This window comes from Pseudorasbora parva, chromosome 12, assembly GCF_024679245.1.
Source record: "Pseudorasbora parva isolate DD20220531a chromosome 12, ASM2467924v1, whole genome shotgun sequence".
NCBI classification, from domain to species: Eukaryota; Metazoa; Chordata; class Actinopteri; order Cypriniformes; family Gobionidae; genus Pseudorasbora; species Pseudorasbora parva.
This window is the reverse complement of record NC_090183.1, coordinates 10,413,913-10,439,548: the sequence shown is the minus strand read 5'-3', so window position 1 is coordinate 10,439,548 and position 25,636 is coordinate 10,413,913. Positions and strand designations below refer to the sequence as shown.

The 25,636-nt window shown below is 36.8% G+C and overlaps 1 protein-coding gene across 2 annotated transcripts in view; it reads left to right on the top strand.

Moving 5' to 3' along the window:
- Positions 1 to 5,330: 5,330 nt before the first annotated feature.
- The window catches only part of myh11a (myosin, heavy chain 11a, smooth muscle), a 35,065-nt gene continuing 14,759 nt past the window's right edge, over positions 5,331 to 25,636 (top strand). The window contains exons 1-10 of one of the 2 annotated variants that reach the window (XM_067459050.1): positions 5,331 to 5,466; positions 9,405 to 9,767; positions 11,204 to 11,360; positions 15,561 to 15,588; positions 20,282 to 20,381; positions 20,785 to 20,811; positions 24,870 to 24,962; positions 25,050 to 25,113; positions 25,199 to 25,297; positions 25,463 to 25,606. In XM_067459050.1, the coding sequence (XP_067315151.1) occupies positions 9,426 to 9,767; positions 11,204 to 11,360; positions 15,561 to 15,588; positions 20,282 to 20,381; positions 20,785 to 20,811; positions 24,870 to 24,962; positions 25,050 to 25,113; positions 25,199 to 25,297; positions 25,463 to 25,606 (1,054 nt within the window). In that variant the 5' untranslated portion in view covers positions 5,331 to 5,466; positions 9,405 to 9,425. The remainder of the gene's footprint in view (positions 5,467 to 9,404; positions 9,768 to 11,203; positions 11,361 to 15,560; positions 15,589 to 20,281; positions 20,382 to 20,784; positions 20,812 to 24,869; positions 24,963 to 25,049; positions 25,114 to 25,198; positions 25,298 to 25,462; positions 25,607 to 25,636) is intronic. The other variant, XM_067459051.1, reaches the window with a different exon arrangement.

Below are 25,636 nucleotides of genomic sequence, written 5' to 3'. Positions count from 1 at the left end.
TTTATAGCTTTTTGCACAGATTATTATCACAGACAAGGTTGATGAAATTTTCCCAGTCAGGGTACAGGGTGCATTGTCAGGGTACATTTTCTTTCAGTAAAAGGTTATCATCAACAGATAGATCGTGTGAAACATTTTGAATAAATATGAGCAGCCAAATATTTGTTTGTGTCCCGCTGCTAAGTTGAAACTGCATTCCAACAGGGACAAATATGTCCAAACGTGCATGACACAATAAAATAGTGTGTACTTTCTATGGGAAGTTGTTCTTTATTAATTCACTTTATATGTAATTTTCTGTTTTAGTGCATAGATAAACACATTGTAGTACAATTTTGTCTAGTGTTAAAAGGTTTTTTGTTTTGTTAATGTAGGCAAATCTTAATGCTCCTTACTGGGAACGGCTTCACAAATGAAATTTTGCTTCTCACAAATGAGAGTCTCAGGAGACAAACAGCTTGTGCTTCACTCCACTTTAATCTAGCACATATTTCCCGTTCCCTCCTCTCCATGGAGGACTCATTCCTGATATAGTGTTCTTAAGGGTACAGCTTATTATCTAGACATAGGACATCAGCATAGTCAGGTATAAGTCTGCATATTGTAATTTCTTTCCTACATTTTATTGGTTTTCGCTTATTGAAAATATGGAATTGTTTAGAAAAAAATTGGTCATCATTTACTTACCCTCATGAGTCTTGACTTTATTTTTGAAATGGTATTTTATTAAAATGTTGCCAAACTTTCCCTTACAAACAGTCAATTGCTACAAGTCCATAACTTGTACACTATCTATACAATATTTTTGGGAGCAAGATGTAAGATTTTTGTTATTTACTGATAATCTTCCCCTGTGCTATAGTTTTCAAATCTCTTGTTCAAGAATATAAAAATTTGGTGCACTCGACCAACCATTGTGTCTTGTTCAGTATGGCTTCTTGGATTTGGATTTTTGTTTTTTACTATTTTGTCAATCTTTTGCATTGTTTTGCCTCTGATCACCAGTTACTTTTACTCTATGGAAAAAAGCAGCTTAAAATTACACTATATTGCCAAAAATATTGGGGCACCCCTCCATATCATTGAATTCAGGTGTTTCAGTCAAGAAACCTAGGCATGGATTTGCCACTGGACTCGAGCAGTGTATATGTGTTCTATGGAGTGACGAATCACGCTTCTCTGGCAATCCGATGGACGGGTCTGGGTTTGGCGGTTGCCAGGAGAACGGTACTTGCCTGACTGCATTGTGCCAAGTGTAAAGTTTGGTGGAGGGGGGTTATCGTGTGGGGTTGTTTTTCAGGGGTTGGCCTTGGCCCCTTAGTTCCAGTGAAAGGAACCCTTAATGCTTCAGCATACCAAGACATTTTGGAAAATGTCATGCTCCCAACTTTGTGGGAACAGTTTAGGGATGGCTCCTTCCTGTTCCAACATGGCTGCACACCACTGCACAAAGCAAGGTCCATAAAGACATGGATGAACGAGTTTAGTGTGGAGGAAATTAACTGGCCTGCACAGAGTCCTGACCTTAACACGATAGAACACCTTTGGGATGAATAAGAGCGGAGTCTGGATGGCAGAGCTTCTCATTCAAAATCAGTGCCTGACCTCACAAATGCGCTTTCCATAAACACACTCCTAAACCTAGTGGAAAGCTTCTCAGAAGAGTTAAAGATGTTATAGCTGCAACGGTGGGCCAACTCCATATTAAACCCTACGGATAAAGAATGGTATGTCATTAAAGTTCATGTACATGTGCTGACATCCCAAAACTTTTGGCAAAGTGCGACTCAAAATATATTATTTTGTTGTCTATAGAAGGAAGAAATTATCTGAGGTTAAATTATGCTATAATTTGTTATTTGATGAAGTAAAAATTTAATAATGCACTCTGTAAAAAAAATAATTAACAGTTATTTATATCAAATATATTAATATGTGCAAGGACCTCTGGGAGTATTCTTTTACTCGCTTTAACTGAATTATATGGTAAGTCATAAAGTTGTTACTTAAATTTTTTTTTATTTGATTGTATTTTACAGTATATAATAGAATGTTGAACCATTAACAATTTTTCACTGTATGTATAAAATAACTTGCAGTTCACAATTAACAGATTTTTCACTGTTTCATTTGGGTTGCACTTTATTTGACAGTATGCACATGTATGTGTACTTACAATGTACTTTTCTAAGAAAGTACTGGTTAATATAAGGTAACTACATGTTACAGTTTAGGTGTAGGTTCAGGGATAGTATCCAGTTATTACCCAGTTATTGTAAGAACTAAGTACAGTATGTACATGGGGAACAGCACTGTAAAATAAAGTGCTGATATTTGATTAACATGTACTGTGTTCATTATTTAGTGTCTCTGACAAACGAACTGCATGATTCTCCACAGTACAAACAAACTATTAAACTCACATTTATGTTCCTATTTTTACAGTGTGATACATGAGCAGGTGCAATACCTCACATTCCTTAATTGGTGTTAGGCTTTGCTGGAATGAGAGTCTGCAGCTACTCTGAAGTTTATTGTTGGTGAGTAAACAGTCAAAAGATATCCCAATGAAAGCCTATTTTTCCTAGCAATGACACTGCTGTTGCACCATATTTAGTCACTCGTTCCAAGTCTTTTGGTGTTCCCTTCTAAACACAGAATAGAGCTGAGATTCCAGGCAGACCCCATTGTCCTTATATGGCACAACAGAGACCTAGTAGAGTCATGCATCTCTCTCTCTGCCCCTGTCCCTCACTTTCACTCTCACTACACCCCCATTCTCCATCTGTCTCCAAGACACTCTCTCTACCTCCCGTCCTTCCTTTTGCACATCCAGGGGAGCTTGATGCTGACCAGTGACAGAGGCGCTTCTTTCCCTGCAGGCTTTGTATTCTCCACCATCTCTCTTTTGGACCGCAGCAAGGCTTCGGAGCATACCAGCATGGGCCTGTTCCCTGAAACATCACAGACGTGATTTACTGGATGCAATAGGAGGTTGTCCTTATATAGGAAGTTCCATTAGATAGCAAGGAGCCCGTTGTGGGAATGGAGGGGACGGAATGTGATGTGCGTAACGATAAGGGTCCCAAAAAGGATCTCAGGGGATTCGCCTCGTCCAGATGTAGCGTACAGCATGTAGTCTAGCCAGGGAATCTCCGCTTTCTTGTTTCACTCTATTTATTTCTTTCCTCTTTTCCAGAGGTCTTCAACTTTGCTCCTCTGGACCCACTGTCCTGCAAAGTCTACTTCCAACGTGCTTCAGCACACCTGCCTGTGTATTTTCAACAAGTGATACTGAAGCGCTTAATTAGCTTCTCCTGTCTTTGATTAGGGTTGGAGCTAAACTCTGCAGGACAGTGGGTCCCCAGGAGCAGGGTTAAAGACCTCTGCTCCATTCTGTATTTTAGGTATGCTCCCATACACTTTTACTGTATGGAAGAGAGCAGTGTGAACATGCTTACAAACATCTGTTTTATACAAGAAATGTTTTATACATGGTTTTGGAATAAGATGGTTATGTAAAAAGTTATGACAGAATTTTTATTTTTGGATGAACCATCCATTTAAATCTGTAATTTTTCAATACTCCTAATAGTCCTGAAATGTTTGTGTACTGCAACTAAATTAGCATGCAAATACATCATAGATGATGAATTATTTTTAAAACTGGGATAATATAATCAAAGGCCCGGTTTCACAGACCTGGTTTAGCTTAAGCCATGATTAGGCCTTAGTTCAGTTAGGCCATTTACATTCATAAACATTCTTTAGAAGAAAAAAAAAACATTACTGCTGTGCATCTTGAGATAAAACAACGGCACTGACTTGAGTTCAAGATGTCAGTTCAAGATGCTTTCAGTTCAAACGTGCATTTTAATCTGGGACTAGGCTTAAGCCTTGTCTGTGAAACCAGGGGAAATCGGTCTAATCACTTTACATATTCGGAGTGTCCAAGTGCAAATAGAGTGACTTGTTAGCAAGTGCTCTTTGCATTAGCTCTGGCTAACAATGCTTGGTTGGGCCGAACAAGATTTTAAAAATGTGTGTATTTCAACGTCTTTAGTGATGCAATCGATAAAGGATATATTTCGACACGATCAACCAGGGTTCGAATCCGCCTTAGAGCTCGCTCCTATCACTTTTCTCATCACATATCATATCGTAAAGAAATTTAATATTTCAATAGAAAATAAAGAAAAGGTTCTAAAAGTGAAATAATAATAAAAGCATTTATTGGGTAGGATTAGGGGTCGGGAGGGTTTTTATTATCCCATTAAGGCGGCATCCATTCAATAATTTTAATAAATATAATAATTTACACGTCTTGTTAATGTACAACACTGAGGTGCAAATAGTATATATCTGCCAAAATAAAGTATAGATTACATATAATTACTATTTTCACAGATTGAAAAGAACTGCTACTTTTAAACAGAATATATCACTATTTTCAATTAGTAAATAGCACCTACACTTATAGTGCAAATATCATCTATCGCTAAAAAAAATGCTATTTGCACAATATTTATTGTATGAAAATCATTTAAAATACATTTTTCAAAAAATCAACTTCGACTTTTTGCCTTATTTCAACCACAACAAGTGACTTTATCCATAATCATATTCCCCCTCAGGTTAGTGTAGGCCTACTTGTTTACTAAGGATTTATTTCATAGCATTCTTAAAACGATATAAAAACATATGAAAAAATATGAGATATAATAAAGAAATATGAGAAACAATGTGTGAAGAACTGAAAAATCAAGCAATTTTTTAAATTGGGAACAGATTTGTATTGTGTGTAATTTCCAATCAAGCGTTTATTTTGTAATATTATGCAAAAAGTGTGTATATTAGGCCTTTTAATTGTGTAATAAGTAAAAAATAAAAATAATAGTATAGCCTATATATAAATTAAACCTCAAGCTATGAAATTAGCCTAGCAAGTCACGTGTGTGGTTGTATTCCAAAAATAACATTCATTACCATCAGAATGATATTAAGTATCACCATAATTTGAGATATGGTGGAAATTATTTACAAGTAGCCTAAAGCAAATTAATTCAAGGAGTTTCTGCTTCAAAATGTAGGATTATGAGACTAGAGGAGCATCAGACCGTGCACTAATGAATTCCTATAAATTAAAATGTTCTTCTTTCATCATTTCTGCCTTCTGAAAACGTAGCACCTGCTTTAATGGGACCTTTGTAACAATATTAATGTTTCTCGACATTTACATGGATGCGCGCGGCTGAGAAGACTGTCGTTTACCTGAACTGTCAAAACTCACTGACCAATAACAGCGCGAGTCGATTGTGAGGCCCCGCCCACTCCATCCGCATCTCCGTTTAAATGATGTTCTCATGCTTTTCTGTCTAATTTGGACTGTTCGTCTTTGGAGTACCTCACTGTCGCAGGACTCTCCAAACCCTAACTTTCCAAATCCGGCATTTCTTCATCAGCCTTGTGAGTATGCAGCGATATTACTCATACTTTATTAAATATTGAATTCTACTCTTTTAGTTGTGTAGGTAGCCTATCCATTGCTTACAGAGACTTTCAGATAGGCTATGCAAGTCATCTGTCTGTATTTCAGTAGGATAAGTTGATTGTAGAGTGTTAAGTGTGCGAATAAAATGGATTGGGTGCTGAGCTGTGTGAGATAAACAGCAATCTTTCACTGTATCTCGAAACTGTCGACAATTAATTTGGCTACTTTGAAAGATGTGTTTGACAGCCATTAAACTGATATTTGACCCATAGTGAAAATTCTGCCGACATTTACTCACCCTCGTGTTACTCCAAATTTACATGACTGATTTTCTTATGTAAAACATAAAAAGACACGAACGTCAGTGTGTTAGTTCCTGACAGCCTTAGTCACTATTCACTTTCATTACATATGTTTACCATACAATGAAAGTGAATGGTGACTGGCATTCTGCCTAAGATCATCTGAGCTCCACTTAAGAAAGAACTTCTGGATGAGTGAATGATGACAGAATTAGATTTTGCTGCACAAAGCAAACTGTTTCAACAATTCATTCAAATCTGACTTTCTTTAAAAAAAATTAAAAAAGACATCATAAAGTATCTTGTGAGATTTAAAGTGAGAAAACATATATACCGATATCCATCCATCTTTAATAAGTTTGACTTCGGCAGAATCTGTCATATGAAATGACTGGGGTAAGTGCATAGAATGAGAGAGAAGAAGCAGTGAGCTTGACAAACCAAAGAGTTTCCTGTTCTCCAAATATGGTTGTCAAATGCAGCTTTCTGCTGAACATTGTGGTGAACAGCAGACAGAGTCAACTGACTGTCCTCTCGTTTCCCATTGAATAACATGCATAGACAGTTAACCAGACAATAGTGTGATGAAGTCTACAAAGAAGAATCATGATCTTGTAACAAAGTGCGGGGGAACTAGTCATTGACCGCGTCATCATATTTATCCAATAATGTCTTGATCAGTAACAATTTAAAGAGATGCCCACCAAAAAATGATTACCTTGTAGAATAAAAGTTAAATAAATATAATCGTAATTTACTCACTCCCATGTCTTTTGCTAGGTTGTTTTAACACATATTTGGGGTCAAATATGAACAAACGCATCCATATTTGACTCAAACTGGATGGTTTCACTGAATTATGTTTGCCTGTATAAATCTATATAAATCAAACTATTGTAATACATCAGAGAAATTTCTGATGGCTGTTTTAGAATATCTATTAAAATGAAGGTAAAAGGTGTGTACTTGTAGCAGAAGTTAGTTTTAATCAGGCTTAGTAGAAAAAGGAAGTTTAACGGTTATATTGGTTAGACCTAGGAAGTTTTTACCAGTTTACTTGCAGCTATATCAGTTTTGCAGTGTTTTTGACTTAAGCACATTGTGGTCTATCTTTTACCTGATTGTTACTTTAATGATTTAACACAATTCTACATCACCTGACAAACTCCTGCTGGAACACTTGTTTATTTCTTAAAACCAGTAGCTGGACTACTGTCTAACAGTTTAATCCACTCTTATCAAAGAATATATGAGTGTTTTGGAGAAAGAAGGCCTTTATGGACGTTAATGGCAACATGTTGTTTGAAGGTGCCTGATCTAGGAAGCATTATATTCAGCATATATTGTCATCGCAAACGCTTTAAAGCTGGTGCTGTTGACCTTGTGTGAACATCCATCTCAATAGAAATGTTAAGGAAAGAGACTGAAATTACACAGCTGCTCATGAGAAAAAGAAAACCATATGGGTAGAATGAGAAAAAAAAAGATGAGGAGGAGTAGAGACGAGAGGAGGAAACCTTTCACAGGACCAGGGGTCACAAAAATCCATCCACACAACACATGGTCACATGATCTTCTGGGCATTAGGCCCACTTGAACACAGGCCAAGAACCCTGATTTGTGCTACCTTTTACTTTTGCTATGTGAAAAAGAACACATTTCTTTGAAATAAAACACAGCCTTAATTTATTTTGGTAGGATTTGCAGTAGGCCTACGTTTGAAGTGGAATCCTGATCCATAAAAACCTCAATGATAAGTCTCAAATGCTGAAATGAAGGAGCTTCCCAAAATAAGAGGCTGTGAATCTTTGCACAGGACACAGGAAATTCCCTCTTTTAATTAAGTCAGCTTATCATAGAAAAACTTTGTTTGTTTGTCTCGCTCCCAAACAATTACAGGGCATTTAAATGACCCTTTTCCCTCCGTTGTGTTTTCAATGGAGGATTTTTGTCGTCATTCGGACAAAAGAATGTGGATTGAAAACTGGTGAGGATTTAGAGATTCGCAAAATATTGTATCTTTTTTTATTTTCTCAGCATATTAATGTCGTCTAGTCTTTTTTTTTATAACACAGACAGACTTGACGACTTCAGTCATTCTCCGTGTTTAAATTGATGAGAGCAAAACTCTGGTTTTAGATAGTATGCAGATTTCTTGGAAATTTGGTGCTGGTTGGTACTAGTAAGCTGTCTTGTATTAGATACAATGTTAGAATTTAGAATTTAATTCTGCAGTTATTTATTTATTTATTTTTTTAGAAAGTCAGAAAGTGGGCTATTAGACCATACAATGTAAATGTACAAACAATTGGTTATAAATGGAAGAGGAAACTGGTTCATATCTAAGGCGTAGCTTTGGAATTGTTTCCCAAAATTGCTTTTAAAGTACTAAAGCTGCACCTGCTGTTTGCCAACACACTGTACTCAAAAATACTTGTGTAAACTTCCCTATATCAGCCACCCAGAGGAAAAGTAGGGTGGGGAAAGTGGCAGGAAAATTAGACCCCCACCAGCCTCTGACTGTCCCTGCCTAATGTTATCATTTTGGAGTAAACTGCGAGTCCGGCTGGAGGCATACTATTCCCTATAAGGGCTTTGTTTGGGAGTTCACTTGCTTCTGCTGTTTAGATCGTCCACTGACTCAAAGGCAGCCTTATATGGTCATCGCAGCACGGGACTACAGCTGAGCACCAAAAAAACAACAAGAAAAATGGCATTTGCTGTGGAGATTATCACATATTTATATATGTTTTGCCCATTAGAATATGTTTTGTAGTTTTTGGTCATACTGAGGGATTGTTCGATCAATGCTGATAACATTTTTGTTACTTCCCAGGCATTTTTTTCTCTCTCATCCTTTCATCTAAATAGTGGTGTCCCCTGTGACCGAAGTAATGTTTGTTAGGAAGAGGGTTGGTTTGATTGTTGAACTTTGCAAAAGCTACACTGTGGCATTAGTGAATTGTTACCATATCCAAAAAATCCTCCATAAATTGTTTGTTTGATGTTGCATATACCATTGATAATTTAGCCATTACACTCTAATGATGGAAAAACGCCCACTTCGGATCCTCCATCTACCCCTTCCATCAAGGCCATAACCACATATCAAATAAACACACAAATTGAAAACTATTCTTCTTGTCTCATCAGGCAGTTATGAGTTATGAATCACGTAAAATTGCAGCCTATATTTTGAATTTAAAATGGATGGCATGTGTAAAGCCTGATTTCTTTTATTTGATTTTGTCACCAAAATCACCAATTTGATTTTGATAAGTGCTTAACATGTAACTTTAAAAATGTTTTGTCAAATTGGGGGGATAATTTGCCCATCAAATTTTTTTTAACTTTTAAAACTTAAACTAAAACTGTCAAATATCAGATTTTAGGGATGAGCAATTTCATATGTCGGTCTCTCAATGTCTGTGATGGTTACAGCCCTGCCTTTAGCCACTTGTGTTTAATTGAAATCTATTACACATCCAATATTATGGTCAATGTTGTTTAAAAATGCTTATTAATATTGCTGTAGGGTCATACAGGTCAGAAAATTTAATTTTGAAAGAAAACATTATGTTTAAAAATCTGTTTTCATCTTAAATTTATAGTTGTCTTAACCCAGCTCCAAGATGACGAAAAAGGGCTTGAGTGACGATGAGAAATTCCTTTTCACGGACAAAGACTTCATTAACAGCCCGGTCGCACAGGCAGATTGGACAGCCAAAAAGCTGGTATGGGTCCCCTCTGAGAAACATGGTTTTGAGTCGGCCAGCATCAAAGAGGAACATGGTGATGAGGTGCTGGTGGAACTGGTGGACAACAGTAAGAAAATCACAGTCAACAAGGATGACATCCAGAAGATGAACCCACCCAAGTTCAGCAAGGTAGAGGATATGGCGGAGCTCACCTGCCTGAATGAAGCCTCCGTTCTCCACAACCTGAGGGAAAGATACTTCTCAGGCCTCATCTATGTGAGTATGCCACAGTACATTTTAATTATATATGCATTATATATATCATCCTTTTTAATTTTATAAGCAGGCACTATTTTATCAAGCTAAATTAGGGTCAATGGCGTCACACATTTTGTTGGCATCTGTAATTCATTCAAAAATACATTTAAATGCAGTTAATACACACAGTGACTTCAATACACCTATGATGAGCTTATTTTTAATTTCTAAACAAGAAATATCAGGATGATACAACTGACAAGATATCATAAAAGTCTGATTGAAAGAAGAAAATACTTAAAAAGAAACATTTAAGTACCTCAGCACAATTTAATTTTTTTATTTTATTTTTAAAAAAAACATTATTTATTATTTAAAAAAATATATAAGCAGTTTTGTTAAAATATCAGTAATATTTGTGGTACCCCCCCAAATACATAATGAAGTACACACACAGTATACTTTTTTAGAGTCATTAAAATGTTATAAATGTTTCAAGCTTAAATGAAACCAACATAAAAAAGGAGTATATTTTATTGGAGTGTGTATTAACATTAAGTGCATATAGTCCGCCTAGTTGGCAGAGGTTATTTACAATTAACTCCACCCGCTGATATCTGGTTGGGCCAGTAAGTGTATGGAGGGCTTTATTGTCCATATAAGGTGGCATCCATTTAATAATTTTAATAAATATAATCATTTACACTCTATGATATTATTGCATACCTATTTGCAACACTGAGGTGCAAAGAGTACACTATTTATAAGTGTAAATAGCGTCTATCTACTATTTACACTTATTGCAAAGAAAATACTGCTATTTTTACATAGTGTAAATAGAATCTATCGCTATTTCACATAGTGTAAATTGGTGCTGTCATATTTTATATAAATATTCTTATTCATTATCTTGGACAGTATCATTGACCGCCTGGTGACATATTACTACTATACTGCTGACTACTATATTGCATAACATTTTATTATCAACCAATGCATAACATTTATAAATAAATGTATTGTGGCCGAACCAATGCAAAATTATTTTTTGCACTGACAACATCTAGCTTAAAATGGCAGTAATGATTTTGCGGTATCTAATGCACTTAAATGTAAGAAAGAGGAAGTATACATTCCACCAGAGTGGAGGGATTATATAACTTCCACAGGCCTTCAAACTATGTTTACACTCTGTTTTGTTAACAAACCATTAGTTAACGGCATTTGGTCTGATGATATCTTGGGAAAAGGAGTCTTCCATATGGAATATGCATCACACAAGCTTTCAAATATTATGAGTAAAAATATACAGACTTAATCCTAACTTCCTTAGACTTATATTTTAAGACTTTGCATGACTCGTACTTTGCTGCAATGCCTCCTTGTTGTCCTTTACCTGATGGATTCATAACACTTCCTATACAGTAGAACATTGAGATTTTATCTTTCTTCAGACATACTCTGGGCTGTTTTGCGTGGTGGTGAACCCCTATAAAATGCTGCCAATCTACTCTGAGAAGATCATTGATATGTACAAAGGCAAAAAGCGCCATGAGGTCCCTCCCCATATTTACTCCATCACAGACAACGCCTATAGGAACATGATGCAAGGTAAGGACACACTGCTGGACGTTCACATTGTTTGCTTCTCTTTATAACATCTGAATGTTTAGAGTTCACAATAGCAGTTGTCTTCTAAACTTCCAACATAAGTGAATCCAAAAAGCATTTTATTTAATTAACAATGGGACAGTGTAGAATCTCTTTATAACAACTAATGTCATTTGTGTTTGTGGAAATGGACTGTGACGTGTTAGCAGGTCAGTCAGTGGTGTGAAGGGTGCTTGCACACATCACACACAACACCATTTGTGGGAATATTTATTAAACTTATTTAAATAGCTACACAAACCCACAGAGGTTTTAAGCTGTTTTAAAATAAAAGAAGTGAAATTAGGTGCTAAATGAAAAAAAGAAAAACCACAAGATATTTTACACCTCTATCTTGCAGCTTTTAGCATGGTCAAAAGTGTTGCTAATGAAGTTGTTGATACATCAAACTCAACGTCATGTTAATGAGTCAAAAACAAGAAAAGATACAACCTTAAGATAAAACAAACCCTTTCTGCAAAGTTTGCAGTTGAATGTCTCAGAAATTGTTATCTTATGAGAAACAATGAAGCTTGCAAAAATTGCTTCCAAAAAGCAGAAGTAGGAAGGTGTGTGTTGCCATGCTGTTCCTCAAGAGTAATTCTGCTCAGTGCACTTATGTTTACCTTAGACATGGGCTGAAAAATCATGCTTAAACCCTGTAAATGTCCTTATTCATGTAGATCATTGCTCAATGTTGTGTTCACAGTGATTATTGCTTAATGTTGTATTAATTTCCTCCTATTTGAAGACAGATGATAATTGTTCACATAGCACAACATTTGTCCAGTTATACTACCTAAACACCAAATGATGACATTTTTGATGAAAAATAAAAGTGATATAATTAATTACTCACCCTCATGTCATTCCAAACCTGAAAGACTTTCGTTCATCTTTGAAACACAAATAAAGATCTTTTTGATGAAGTTTGAGAGCTTTCAGTCCCTCCATTGACAGCTACGCAACTACCATTTTGATGCTTCAAAACTTTCATAAAGAGAGTGCAACTAATCTAATAAAGAGACACGATCGCTTTATATGATAACCAGATTCAATTTAGGCCTTTATTCACATATAAACATTCATCAACTCACACATCAGTTGTGGTAAACGGAAGCTCAAGCATGTTCGCTTGACATGCGAGAACCAATGAGGTTCATTCATTCTTGTATTATGCAGCACGTTCGAGCTTCAGCAAGAACCAATGAGGTTCATTCTCGTGTTTTATGCAGCACATTTAAAGGGGGGGTGAAACACTCAATTTCAGTCAATCTTAAGTACCTATAGAGTAGTATTGCATCCTTCATATCTCCGAAAAGTCTTTAGTTTTATTATATTTATAAAAGAAATATAGGCTGTACCGAGTCTTTCTGGAAAAAACCGAGCGCCTGGAGGCGTATTGTTTGGGCGGAGCTAAAGAATGACGATCGCGAACAAAGCGGTGACGTCCTCAAGCGTGGAGAAACCCATCGCTATCTCAGCTAATACAGATAATGATCCAGAATCAAATCTGAGGCTGAAATAAATTGAACAGGAGAAAAAGCAACATCAGGACGTCCGTCTCTGTGGTATGTACTGTATTTAGTGGCCTGTCAACATTTGTGTGTCTTTACTCGCAGTTTATGAGGACATGATTCGGTTTATGGACTATTGTATGCGACTAAACCTTAGCAGTAGCAAGCAAATGGTTTTGCACGTCAGACTAGTGTAACGTTATACAGAGAACAGCAATGGAGTAACGTTAGCGCATTTGAATGACGAAGCACGCGATCGTGTTGTTTACTGATGTTTACTCATGCGACGGTAGCCAATAGCAGAGACATTTGAAGCAGTTTTACTCACCGGCTGCTTCCAAAGCAGGACCAACCTTTATCGCTGGGACCGCTCTGTCAAAAACACACTTATTTGGTATGATTTGGGGAAGTCCTGTGACAGCAGTGGCGTGGAAGTCCACTTTGAAACACGACTGAAGCGATGTTGTGAAGCTTCCCGTCATTTCTGCGTTCAAATCGGTTCAAATGCAGCGCTGCCTTCCCGGAATGCTGTGCTGAAGCGTTGAAGTTGCTCGACGTCAACCATAGGAATAAAGTGAAGCGCGACATAAGTGTTCACGGACGACTGGATCTGCACCTGAGAGAGTGTTTATGGCCGTGCATTTCCTCTCTCGCTCTAGTCACACGCGCGCACCCTACCGGGAGAAGAGCCCGTACGGCCCATACAAGGACCTTCCGCTCTTATTAACGTCAAGTCGAGCCATACTTGAATAAAACTCCCGGAACTTGTGAGAAACCGGTAGGAGTATTTTTGACACAGAAATAATCCATCAAACGTCCAACATTAGTTTTTGAAACTTTGTCTATGTTTAGGATGGGAATCCAAGTCTTTAACAGTGTAAAAAGCTCAGTATGCATGAAACAGCATTTCACCCCCCCCTTTAAGCTTCGACAAAAACCAATGTGGTTACACCGTACACAATCTGTTCATAATTTGAAGTGATTGAGTCTCTTCAGAATATTTGGACTAAACCAGTCAATTAATATGGATTAATTTTTATATTCTCTTTTTGAAACCGAAAAGTGTCAACTGTGTAGCTGTCAATGAAGGCACTGAAAGCTCTCAGATTTCATCAACAAGATCTTCATTTGTGTTCTGAAGATGAACAAAAGTCTGACAGGTCTAACATGTTTTGAGGGCTTCCTGTAGAAGCTATATCTTGAACTGTTACACTTGATGATGAGTAAAAATCCAGCATGGTGCCAGTGTTCACATTCCTGCTCAGGGGCTTATACTGATCTTCCTTTGAAGTCCAGCAGGGTTTCCATGCTTAACCAAGTGTGAAATGGTGTAGCCTTGTCGTAAATCAAAACTTTAGGAGCCGAATATTGGATGGAATGGAAAGAGAAATGATTTAAGTATAGTATATTTATGGCATTAAATCTGTTGGATTTGAATGTATAACTTTCTACTAGCTTGGATAAAACAGTACCTGTGCGTCTTGCTTTTGTCAAACAGTCTGGCTGAGGTGCAGTTTCCCCATCGGTGTGTTTAGATTTGCTTTCTGCGTCCCGAATGCCTCGATTTGTGCCTTAATTAGGAAGAAACAAGGGAACAGACTTCATGTTGTATGTGGAAACCTGCCCAGCTTAAGTCATATCCAAAATGAGCAATACTCATTCATTGTGTTTACAACAGAAGAAAGTTCTATAGTACATGAGCAGAACAGGCGAGCTCACATTCAGCTGATTAGCTGCTTGGGCGTTCGTCCAGCCTCCAGGATCATAGATAAGAGCCAAACTGAATTTAAACGACAAATTCATTGGCTTAGAATTGCTTGGCTATCGTATTTTGTTTGACTTGATCAAATACTTATTTGATAAATGATCTTATAATAGATGCCGTTTTATTTAATTCCATCTTCTGAGGAATCAGCGGTGTACGGTTAGGATTAAAAAAAACCTTAAATGATGCCAAGATCATCTGAGAAGGATTTCAGGTTCTAATTTTAGTAGCATGAATCAATGATTGTCCCATTGCTGACCTCAGTATGAATTGTGTTGCATCTCCCGAAAGAATAGTGCAGTCAGTTTTCCTTTCTCAGCAAATCAAATTGCTGCACAGAAAATCACAGATTATTAGATTATGTGCATTATTCGATGTTGTAATAACAATGGTATTTGATCAAATACCATTTTACATGGCAGGAACTTTACTTGAAGTGACCATGAAATCCAAATCGACTGTTTTTTTATGGCATGTTGCAATATGTATTATAAACGTGTACTGTGCACATAATTGTGCTCTCATAAACTTTAATCAAAATTACTTGTCCTCTTTTTTCTTTGATGATGTGTTTGCTGGTGTGAGGGTGGGACAACCTGTCACTCACACAAGATCCAGCAATAGCAAACCACAATGATTCAATCAATTCCCGATAGACAAAATCAAGTCCCGTCCTACATTTAGGGAAGAAATGATACAGAAGAAAAACTATCACAGCTTCTGTTTCATGCCGACTTTAAGAAAAAAGTGTTTTTTCTAGGCTTAATAGCAGACCTTATGTATTCCAAAAATGACATGGTATACTCTCTTGCAGTTTCCTTGAGCACCAGCCGGACAATTACCATGGGCCGCTGTAATATCTGTCTTTTCTTTCTACAGATCGAGAGGACCAGTCTATTCTTTGCACGTGAGTTCTTTCATTGTTTTATTTTTGCATCACTGCAGTAACTGCTTTTAGTCTAACTGGCACTGAAGCAATGCTTCTCAACCAGGACTTCATCCCATGGGAGGCTGCAGGGTGACTTAAAAGAGTTTAACTTGATAAATTATTATGAATTTATTCAAGCAATCAAACTCTAATCTAAATTAAAATTTGACTCATAAAATCTAAATAAGTAAAGCACAAATCATATTTTTCTCTCTCTCCTAAGCTCAATAATTTTGTATGTTGTTCAAGAACATGCCATTCTTGACATTTGAAATCACAAAATGAATAATTATTAATTAATTTAATAGGTAACACTTTATTTCAATAGTCCACTTTAGACATTCTACTGTATAGTAAGTAACTTTGCAAGTACATGTTCACTTATTCTACTACAAGTTAACTACAAATCATTAGAGTATTAGTAGACTGTCTACTTAATATCTGCTAACACTTTATTTTGATGCTCCCCAACAGATATTCTACTGACTGTAAGTAGCTTTGCAAGTACATTTTCTACTAACTCGAAACTTAACACCTAGCCATAACCTAACTGGAGTCTACTAATACTCTAATGAGAGTAAGTTGACATGTGGCAAGTTATCATTGTAGAATGTCTAAAGTGGACCATCGGTTGAAACCCATTTAATATATCAGTACTCCCATTTTCTGTTAGGGTTAGGCAGCTTTGTTATAATTACAACCGAAATACCAGAAATATCTTATACGAGGAAAAACATCCTTACAAACAGAGTTAGATATGGTAAAGTTGACCTTGATTGACTGAAGTTGTAAAAAGAAGGCCTGTTTTGAAGTGTGCGTAGAATCCATGTCTTGTCAGATGCTTTAATTTTGAAGGTGCCTTGCATGTATCCTCTGCCGCCTTTTCATGTGCAGGCACTTCATAAAAATGATAAAAATTGTGTTTGAAATAATTTTTTTAATTTATAGCATTGTCACTTTCTGTCATGTCACTGACTGACTGAACAAGAAAGCAAATGTTTTAGCTTTCAGACACAGCTAAATGTTATCCAATGTCATCTGACAGTGGTTAATACTGCTTAAAGGGATTTTGAGGGAGCAACAAAACTCACCATAACCATAAGTCGTGGCCTAGAGGTTAGGGAGTCTAACCTGAAGGTTGCGGGTTCGATTCTCAATACCAGCAGGAAAATGTAGGTGGTGAAGTGAATGAACAGCGCTCTCTTCTACCCTCAATACCCATGACTGAGGTGCCCTTGAGCAAGGCACCTAACCCCAATTGCTGCCCATAGAGACAGAGCAACATGCGTCATAATATGAAAACCACGGCCAGTGGGGTGGGGAAACAAACCAACCGTCTCCATTGACTTTGTATTGCGTGGAGCAGCCTCTGTCATTTCAACAATGTGCGACTGCTTCACACAATACAAAGTCAATGGGGAGAGAGTTGGATTAACACCCCCCCCCCACACACACACACACAAACCACCACCACCCCAAGAGAACATTCACCTGCCTGTAATTTTAGATTTTTTGTGTGTTTACTACTCACTGCTCCTAATGTGTGTGCACTAACTTGGATGGGTTAAATGCAGGGGAGTATGGGTTAACATACTTAGCCTTCACGTCAATTTTAAAGTTAACAGTTTTGACAAAAGATTAATGTCTAGAACTCTTTTAAGCTCATTCTAATATAATATTAAACAATTAAGAAGACAGCCACTATCAAACATGAAAATTATGATTAATAGACATCATTTAAACTAAGAGTCCTTCTACTATGACCTTTTTTTCCGAAATGTCCTCAGCACTGGGAACAAGGCAGATGAACCCAAGGGTCACGTCTTCAGAGTCAATCTACACACAGGAAATGTGCCCCCTGTCCTGATTCTAAATCCAGATCATCTTGCATGTTGACTTCATTTGTGTTTGTTTTTTGAGTCATCATTGGGCATTGGTGTCTGTAGAGGCCTCACAACAAAACCTGAAAAAAAAATAACATGCAAAAATAGCTGTTATCGTATTGGTTAGACATAAGATGATCTTTACAGGCGATATCATTGTTTCACATCTGTGTGATGATAAAACAACTGTGAAATATGAGGATGTTAAAATAAAATGGTGTTGATGCAATGTGTCAGTGTGGGAGGTACCCTCAGATACTGTCTGCAAACTTCCTCTGAGCATGGAATAGGAAATGGAAGCCATTTAAACTGTTCTTGGCCAACTGTTGCTAGGGCACAGAATTCTCTAATGACATCAGGATGTTTCCGTATGGCCCAACTCTCCCATGGAGACTTTTTTTTTTAAGCTGTCTCAAAGCAAATTTTTTGAAAGAATCATTTGGGAATAACCACCCAAAGTTAAAACACATGGACTGTTAAACTGTTCAAAACACATGGATTGTTTCCCATACCTCTTATCTAATGTGGTGTATGGGAATAGTCCAATACTTCAATCACCATTTGGTTACATTGTTGGCAACAGTGACTGTGTGATCATAATGAATTTTACTATACTATATCATAAATGGTCAAAAACTGTGGATCTACAAACAGTGCTGTATAAAGTGCTCCATAAAATGGCTTTACTGATCTGAGGGCATCCTTCTCCTGCCAGAGAACCAGCCCTTTGGCTGTACAGTGTCTGGATCCCAGACTCAGTTTTCCTAATATGGAAATGTTACCGTGCCAGCATGAAGGTTCTGTGATATCTCTAAGCTCTTGTAACAAAGTAAATTATAGATGATAATAATAATACAAAAAAGATATATCAAATGTATATAAAGCATAATCTTAAACAATATTCATTTTGTTTACAGTACCATTTAAAAGTTTGATATGAGAAAAGAATACGCTGGGATAAAGAAACGATACATTAAATTTCCACAAAAAGTAAAAAATAAATTAAAAAAATAAGCAGCACAAATGTTGTCAACCTTGATAGTAATAAAAATGTTTTTGGAGCACCAAGTCGACTGAATGTGATGAAAATCAAGTTTTTAATGTTGTTTATATGTATGTAGTGTTTTTAATATGCTTCAAGACAAACTCTGTGCAAATTCATGTCAACACCATTGCTGAGTAGTTTCGTTGCGGTTTTAAAGTGTCTGTGTTTTTTATGTCACAAACTAGCTTGTAACCAGTCACATCAACGTGTGGGCGGGCTTTAGCATATCATGATCAGTCTCAAGAGAAGCCAGGTTATTTTCTTTTGATAGGAAAAATCGCATACATTTAGCAATATAGCGGGTGAGTTATGTATGTATATTAAGATGTTATGATAAACTATATGCATTTCTGACTCTGAGTTGGCGACCAAGAACACATTACTTGGTTTGTGTAACATTAGCAACACATTATCAGCTGTTTGATAACATAGTTAAGCAAAAGGCTAATCATATTACTGTTATGTGTGTCCAACGTTGAAGAGCGATACCATTGTGCAGCGTTTACTATAGTAAAGTTGAGTGAGTGGATCTCTGAGCTGGTGTGAGTGAGTGGAGGCAGGGCTAGTTTGCATATTCATTGTCCTCGTATACTAAATGAAGCAAGGGTGTAGAGTTATATTCAAGCTATTTTAAGCATTTAGATGTAATTTTGGTGATCAAAGATACGTTTTAAGGGATACAATTATTGACTACTACAGGGAGACTGCTGTAAATGATGCTGCAAGGAATAAATCACAGGAATAAATTGCAATTTATATGGCTATTATAGAAAAAGTTTTAATTAAATTGTAATATTATTTCACATTATTGTTGAAATTTATTGTATTTACTGTATTTTTATCAAATAAATGTGTAGTTGTTCAGGTGCAACTTCAAAAAATCAGCAACGTGCGTGGAAGAAAAGTAAAATAATTTTGGGACTATGCCCGCAACACTTGTGAAATGGAGAGATCAAAATAGTCAGAAAATGAAGATATTACTCTTTATTTTGCCAATGTATTTCAGTGCAAAGGCTTTCATCTGGGATAAAACATTTAAACACAAACAGGAAAAAGGTTCAAATTTACGGATAACCAATGAAAAGGTCAGGTGGTAATGGCATCCACCAATCACATAACATGTTAAGTGAGCGTGATCACAAATCAGGCCAATAGCCTCTGCTCTTATGTTAGATCAACATGTTCAAAAACAAAAGAAAAGGTATGACAAAAGAAAAAAAATTACATTGAAATGTACAAATTGCATTTTTATCAAATAAGGCAAGGCTGGTGAGCATATAAGAGACTTCTTTCAAAAGCATTTTAAAAAATCTGACTGATCTCAAACTTTTGTACAGTCAGAAATGTTCTCCTAAAAAACAAAAATCCTCTGCAAGGTATTAGGACATACTATCCAAATCCAACAAATTATTATTTACTTGATTCATGTGTTTTGTATTCGCAGCTATTACTTTCCCCGGCGGGTGGTCATAAATATGGTGGACAAGCAGAAAAGTCATGTAACTGAAATATGACGACTAAAGCCTTTTTTCACAGCATATATAGTGCCAAGATATGGGCTGATTTTTTTTTTTTTCATGATTAAGTCTCTGATGTGCCATTTCATTAACACTGAACCGAATCCTAACACCTATGTAACTGTTTTTTTCTAAATGCCTTGCAAACACTTGTATTTCCAATATTAGTATTATTCGATGAAGGAAAACAGTGTTGTCATTAAGAGACATTCTTTTGCTTTTTCTAGTGGTGAATCAGGTGCTGGGAAGACCGAAAACACCAAGAAAGTCATCCAGTATTTGGCTGTAGTGGCCTCGTCCCACAAAGGCAAGAAAGACACAAGTGCTGTAAGTATGAACAGTCTGGAAATACTTTCTCTCTTAAAATAACCTCTATCTTCTCCTCAAGCCAGTTCTTATGGGTTCAGTTCTCATTTTTATGCTTTGCCCTTGCTTTGACCCTGTTCCTTCAAATCAGAGTCTGACATTTTGAATCCTTTCATAATGACTTAAGTAATGATGTGCAAAGGTCATATTGGTGAACAGATAAGAACACTTTTTTGATATCATATCCCATTTATCACAAGATTATGCTGGCTCTAATATTAAAATATTACTTGCTGTTGAGCCTTTTGTATCTCAAGGAAATCAAGACTTCTACAGATGCTAAAAGAGAACCAGTGAATGCAACAGAATGCTCTTAGATCGCACTTATCTAATGTCAATTTCCTTAATGAATTTCCTCAAATAGCAACAATCAGGACAACAGTTTGCCTATGTGAGTAAAAAGGATTGTGAAAAATTTCTTCTTGTGTGGGTTTGAGAGTTTGCATGCCTGAGTTTCTCACTGAGAGTGACATTAGACAAGTCTTACATGGAGGGACCATCTAAATAAACCACCCGTTCGGCTACTGTTCAAATGACTGTAGACAAACAGTGTTCGCATGATGTTAAAACAAATATTATTATACAAAAATAATAATATCAAGATTATGTAGTTAGATCACGTGTGAGCCATTCCCCCATCTGAGATGTGGTTAACTTTTTCTTTGCCAGAGTGGATGCCTGGCATTGAAACGGTCTGTCTGAGCACAGTGTGTGTGCATGCCAATTTATAGCCTGTTGAACTGACGATCTCATATCTTTTCCCGTTTTTCCTTGATCACCTATTCCACCTACCACAGGTTCATGTGCATTATCTGTCAAGCTCATATGCATGTGCATTAGGAATATAAATCCCACCTCAATGTAGATCTGCGTTTAATGTGTACTTATGAGGTACGACACAGAAAACAAAAATATATGCGCACATTATAGCTGTTTTTATGACATTTTATGCGTAACAGCCATGCATATGAGCTTAAAAGGGATGCCCATAATAGTTATGTTCTTGGTTCTTTAAAAGAAGTAGTTTCGTTACTCTTGAATGCACTACTTCGAAAATGACTAAACACTTCTTCTACATACTTACTAGTCCTTTGAAAAGTTCAGCGTCTAAATTATTAGTTTTTTTTCTTCTTTACGTTAAACTTAAAAGAGGTTAATTGCATGTGAGCAAGAGAGAACACCAGAGTATGTGAGTGGAGTGAATCAACGATTTCCTCTGGGTTTTCCATTTTTCGCTTGTCGTTCATTCTACACTCAGTGGTGAGAGAAACCATGCATTATTGTTCTACAGCATGGGTGGGAACGTTGATCCTGGAGGGCCAGTGTCCTGCAGAGTTCAGCTCCCACCCTACACGAAACATCAAACATGCCTGAAGCTAATCAAGGTCTTCAGGATTACTAAAGTAAAGTTAGAGGCAGGTGAGTGTTCTTTTTCAGGGTTGGAGCTAAACTCTGCAATTGAGTGGCCCTTCAGGATAAACGTTCCCCACCCCTGTTCTACAGTGTTCTTCCTGTACAGTACTTTGCCAAAATCTTAGGCACGTTAGTATTTTCACCACCCCAAAAAAAATTTAAGCCAGTGATTTATATATTTTGCAATTGTGACAGTAGGTAATATCAGTTTAATTTTCAAACATTTATTTTGCCATTAATTGTAATAATCCATTCCAGTGACATTTTTTATGCAGAAGGAGTCTGACAACAGCTGTTTGATCCACACGGAGATCTAATCTCACCATCATTGAGTGATCAAACTTAGACAAAATCCACAAGAACTGAGACAACATCTTCAAAACGCTTGAAGAAACCTTCCTGCAGTACTGTGAACAGTTTTAGACAGGTGTAAAAATGCTGTAAAGTGAGAATGCTTTCTAAAATAATGTCATAAATAGATTTTGTTTATCAATTAACTCCTAATAACTAAATCAAATCAGTGTTTGGTGTGACCACCGTTTGCGTTTTAAACAGCTTTTTTGTCCTGGTACACTTGCTCATAGTTTTTCAGGGAGCTTTGCAGGAGGGTTTCTTCAAGCGTTTTGGAGATGTTGTCGCAGTTTTTTCAGTTTCTTCATGTAATGACTCGATGATGTTGAGATTAGATCTCCTTGTGGATCAAACAGCTGTAGTCAGACTCCTTATGTATACAAAAAACTCACTGGAATAGATTACAATTAATACATGTTTCAAAATGTGAACTGATATTACCTACTGACACACTATTTCAAAATATATAAATAACTGGCTTAAAACATTTTTGTGGTGTGAAAAAAACGTGGCTAAGACTTTTGCACAGTACTGTATGTTTTTTATTAATTTTTTTGATGATCCATTTTTGATGATCCATCCAAGTGTTTGAATTTTGAATAGACTACTCATCTGGAATATTACATTTTTAGGGTAATGTAAAAGGAACACTTAGTCCACAACTTTAAATGTCCCCACACTTTGTCATAATTTACTAAACATTTTAGATTTTTGTCTTTCTGATAATATTTTTCAATTCCCTTCTTTCTTTCCTTTTGAACACTTAATAGTCTATTAAAATAGTTTAAAATGTGTTGAATACTTGTTGATATGTAATTGCATTATGGGTTATTATTACTATTTTCACAATGTATACTCTAAAAAATGCTGGATTGTTTTTCAACCCATTTTTGGGTAAAATTGGAACAAACCCAACCTAAAAAGTTATGAAAAAATGTTAACGGTTGGGTTTGTCCATATTTGGCCCAGAACTTTTTTTTTTTGAGTATACACGAGATCAGAATGATCTTAGCACAAGAGAAAACACTGATGCCCTGACTTGCGAAATAACTGCGCAAATAACGCAGCTCCACTCCGCACCACTCACATACTCTGAACGGCACTCCATGGACCAATGAAACTGTCATCTGTTAGTTAATATGCCTTTCTCTGCCCTGAGACCATTGAAAGAAGCTGTCACACTTAGCCAAGTGCTTGAAGAATGTTTATACAGTCTTCAGTCTGTCCTCTTTTTTCTCGACAATCTTTCTGTCAACAATCTCTTTGTCTCCACAATTCTAAAAGTCCCTTCTTCTCCTTCTTTTCTACTTTACTTTATTCTTCTTTGTCAGTGTCTGAAGCTGTCAGCGATCTTCTTTCCTTCTCAGCGGCAAGATGTCTCTGGTAGATATCTTCTTTTCTCCTATTTTAATGCTCAGTAAGAAAGCAATTGAGAGTATGTGTTGAAAGTTGAAACTTTCTACCGCTTCATTTAAGTCTAAAAATGAGAATCTAAGGCCCTGTTTAAATGTGGAATTAAGATGTTTCGGACGATCGGATCCCAAGTGGACAACGCTAAATACAGGTGTAAACGGAGTCAAATGCTTATCTACTTTCACCCACTTCCAGAGGTAGTCGAAAACGCATTCGACTGGATTGCTTTTGTGGTGAAGACGTTCATGTGGTCGAAGAGGCACTCTCTGCCTACTGACTTAGCGCGTAAACATTGGGAAGCGTTCTAGCCAGACTTAAACTTTCAGATGGATTTAAAATTTGTCAGCTGGAGATCCAAGTTTGTTTTGAAGAGGAAAATTATACCAAGCACAATGTTCTCTCACCATTCCTGATTTCTAACACACTCTCACCGCGTTCAGCACGGTTTTGTGGCTCTCAGAGCAGAAATTAAATCTGTTGCTCTCTGTGTGTTGTCTCCGGTCTTGTTCATATGTAAATTGCATGAGCTTATTTCGTCCAATATATCAAAAGCTCACCTATAGACCCATTCAAGTGGTTGAAAATGGACAAAAGAGATGGATTAAAACACCAGGTGTAAACTGGTATGTGTCTCCCTCGTCTAGACCTACTTGTGATCCGATCGACCAAAAGGCATCTTAATACCAGGTGTAAACAAGGCCTAATTATGAGGTTACATGTCATGACAACGGTAGCTTTGTGAAGCACTGGCAGCATTATTCTCTCTAAGAACCTGGTGTTTCATCCCACAGAGTAACGTTTATTTTAAGTGAACACTTAAATATCTAGAATTGAGATCCATTTCATGAACCCATTTAAAATATCCTCTCTCCCCATGCTTAGTATTTTAGATTGACCTCAACCTTTCCTCATGATATCCTTGTATGAGGTGGACATGCTTGGCAGGCTTGAGATTTGGCAGCTAATAGAATATCACTCTTTTGATCTAAGGGGATTATGCCCATCTAAATTGACAGGACCTAATTTGTTTTTGCACTGTTATAGGGTACCTGCCTCTAAAGTACTGCTTCCGGATTTTGAAGAAATAATTTGCACCTCACTTTTTTTGCCTGTCAAACATTTGTAATTAAATGTTGCATTGTATAATCTAAAGGAGAGCCCTTTCTTCTGAGTTTTTTCATTCTAATCTTCCAATCTCCCCTTCTCCTTTTTTCCTCCTTGACTTGTTTTCAATGGAATGGTTCTCATTATGTTCTAACCCTGGTACTGTAGGGTGAGCTGGAAAAGCAACTACTGCAGGCAAATCCAATTCTAGAGGCCTTCGGTAATGCCAAGACCATCAAGAATGACAATTCTTCCCGATTCGTAAGTTTGCATGACATATGAAAGCAGATGTAACTTGAGCGACCAAGAATGTAACTAATGTATGGTTTCAAAATCTTTTCTGCACAGGGCAAATTCATCCGCATTAACTTTGATGTGACAGGTTTCATAGTTGGAGCCAACATAGAGACCTGTATCCTTTAAGACTTCATATATATATATAGGACATATACAGATGTGGATCAATAAGGTTAACCTTAATGTTCAAACCACTTCAGATCTGTTGGAGAAATCGCGCTGTATCAGACAAGCAAAAACAGAAAGAGCCTTCCACATCTTCTACTACATGGTAGCTGGAACAAAGGACAAATTACGCGGTAGGTGGAGACACCTCAATGTGGAAAAATACTGGCATAGAGACAACTTAGCTCTTTACCTAATGACAGACAAAGATTTCTAAATGCAGAGTTGTTTTGAAATGTTCTTAAATCAATGGCATTCTTGCTGGGATATGTCATATGATTTTTATTCTCTATTGGCAGAGGAGCTTTTGCTCGAAAACTTCAACAAGTACCGTTTCCTCTCGGCTGGCCATGTTCAGGTTCCAGGCAACCAGGATGATGAAATGTATGATGAAACCATGGAAGCCATGGATATCATGGGCTTCACCGTTGAAGAAAGAACAGGTATGAAATGCCATTTAATTATATGCATGG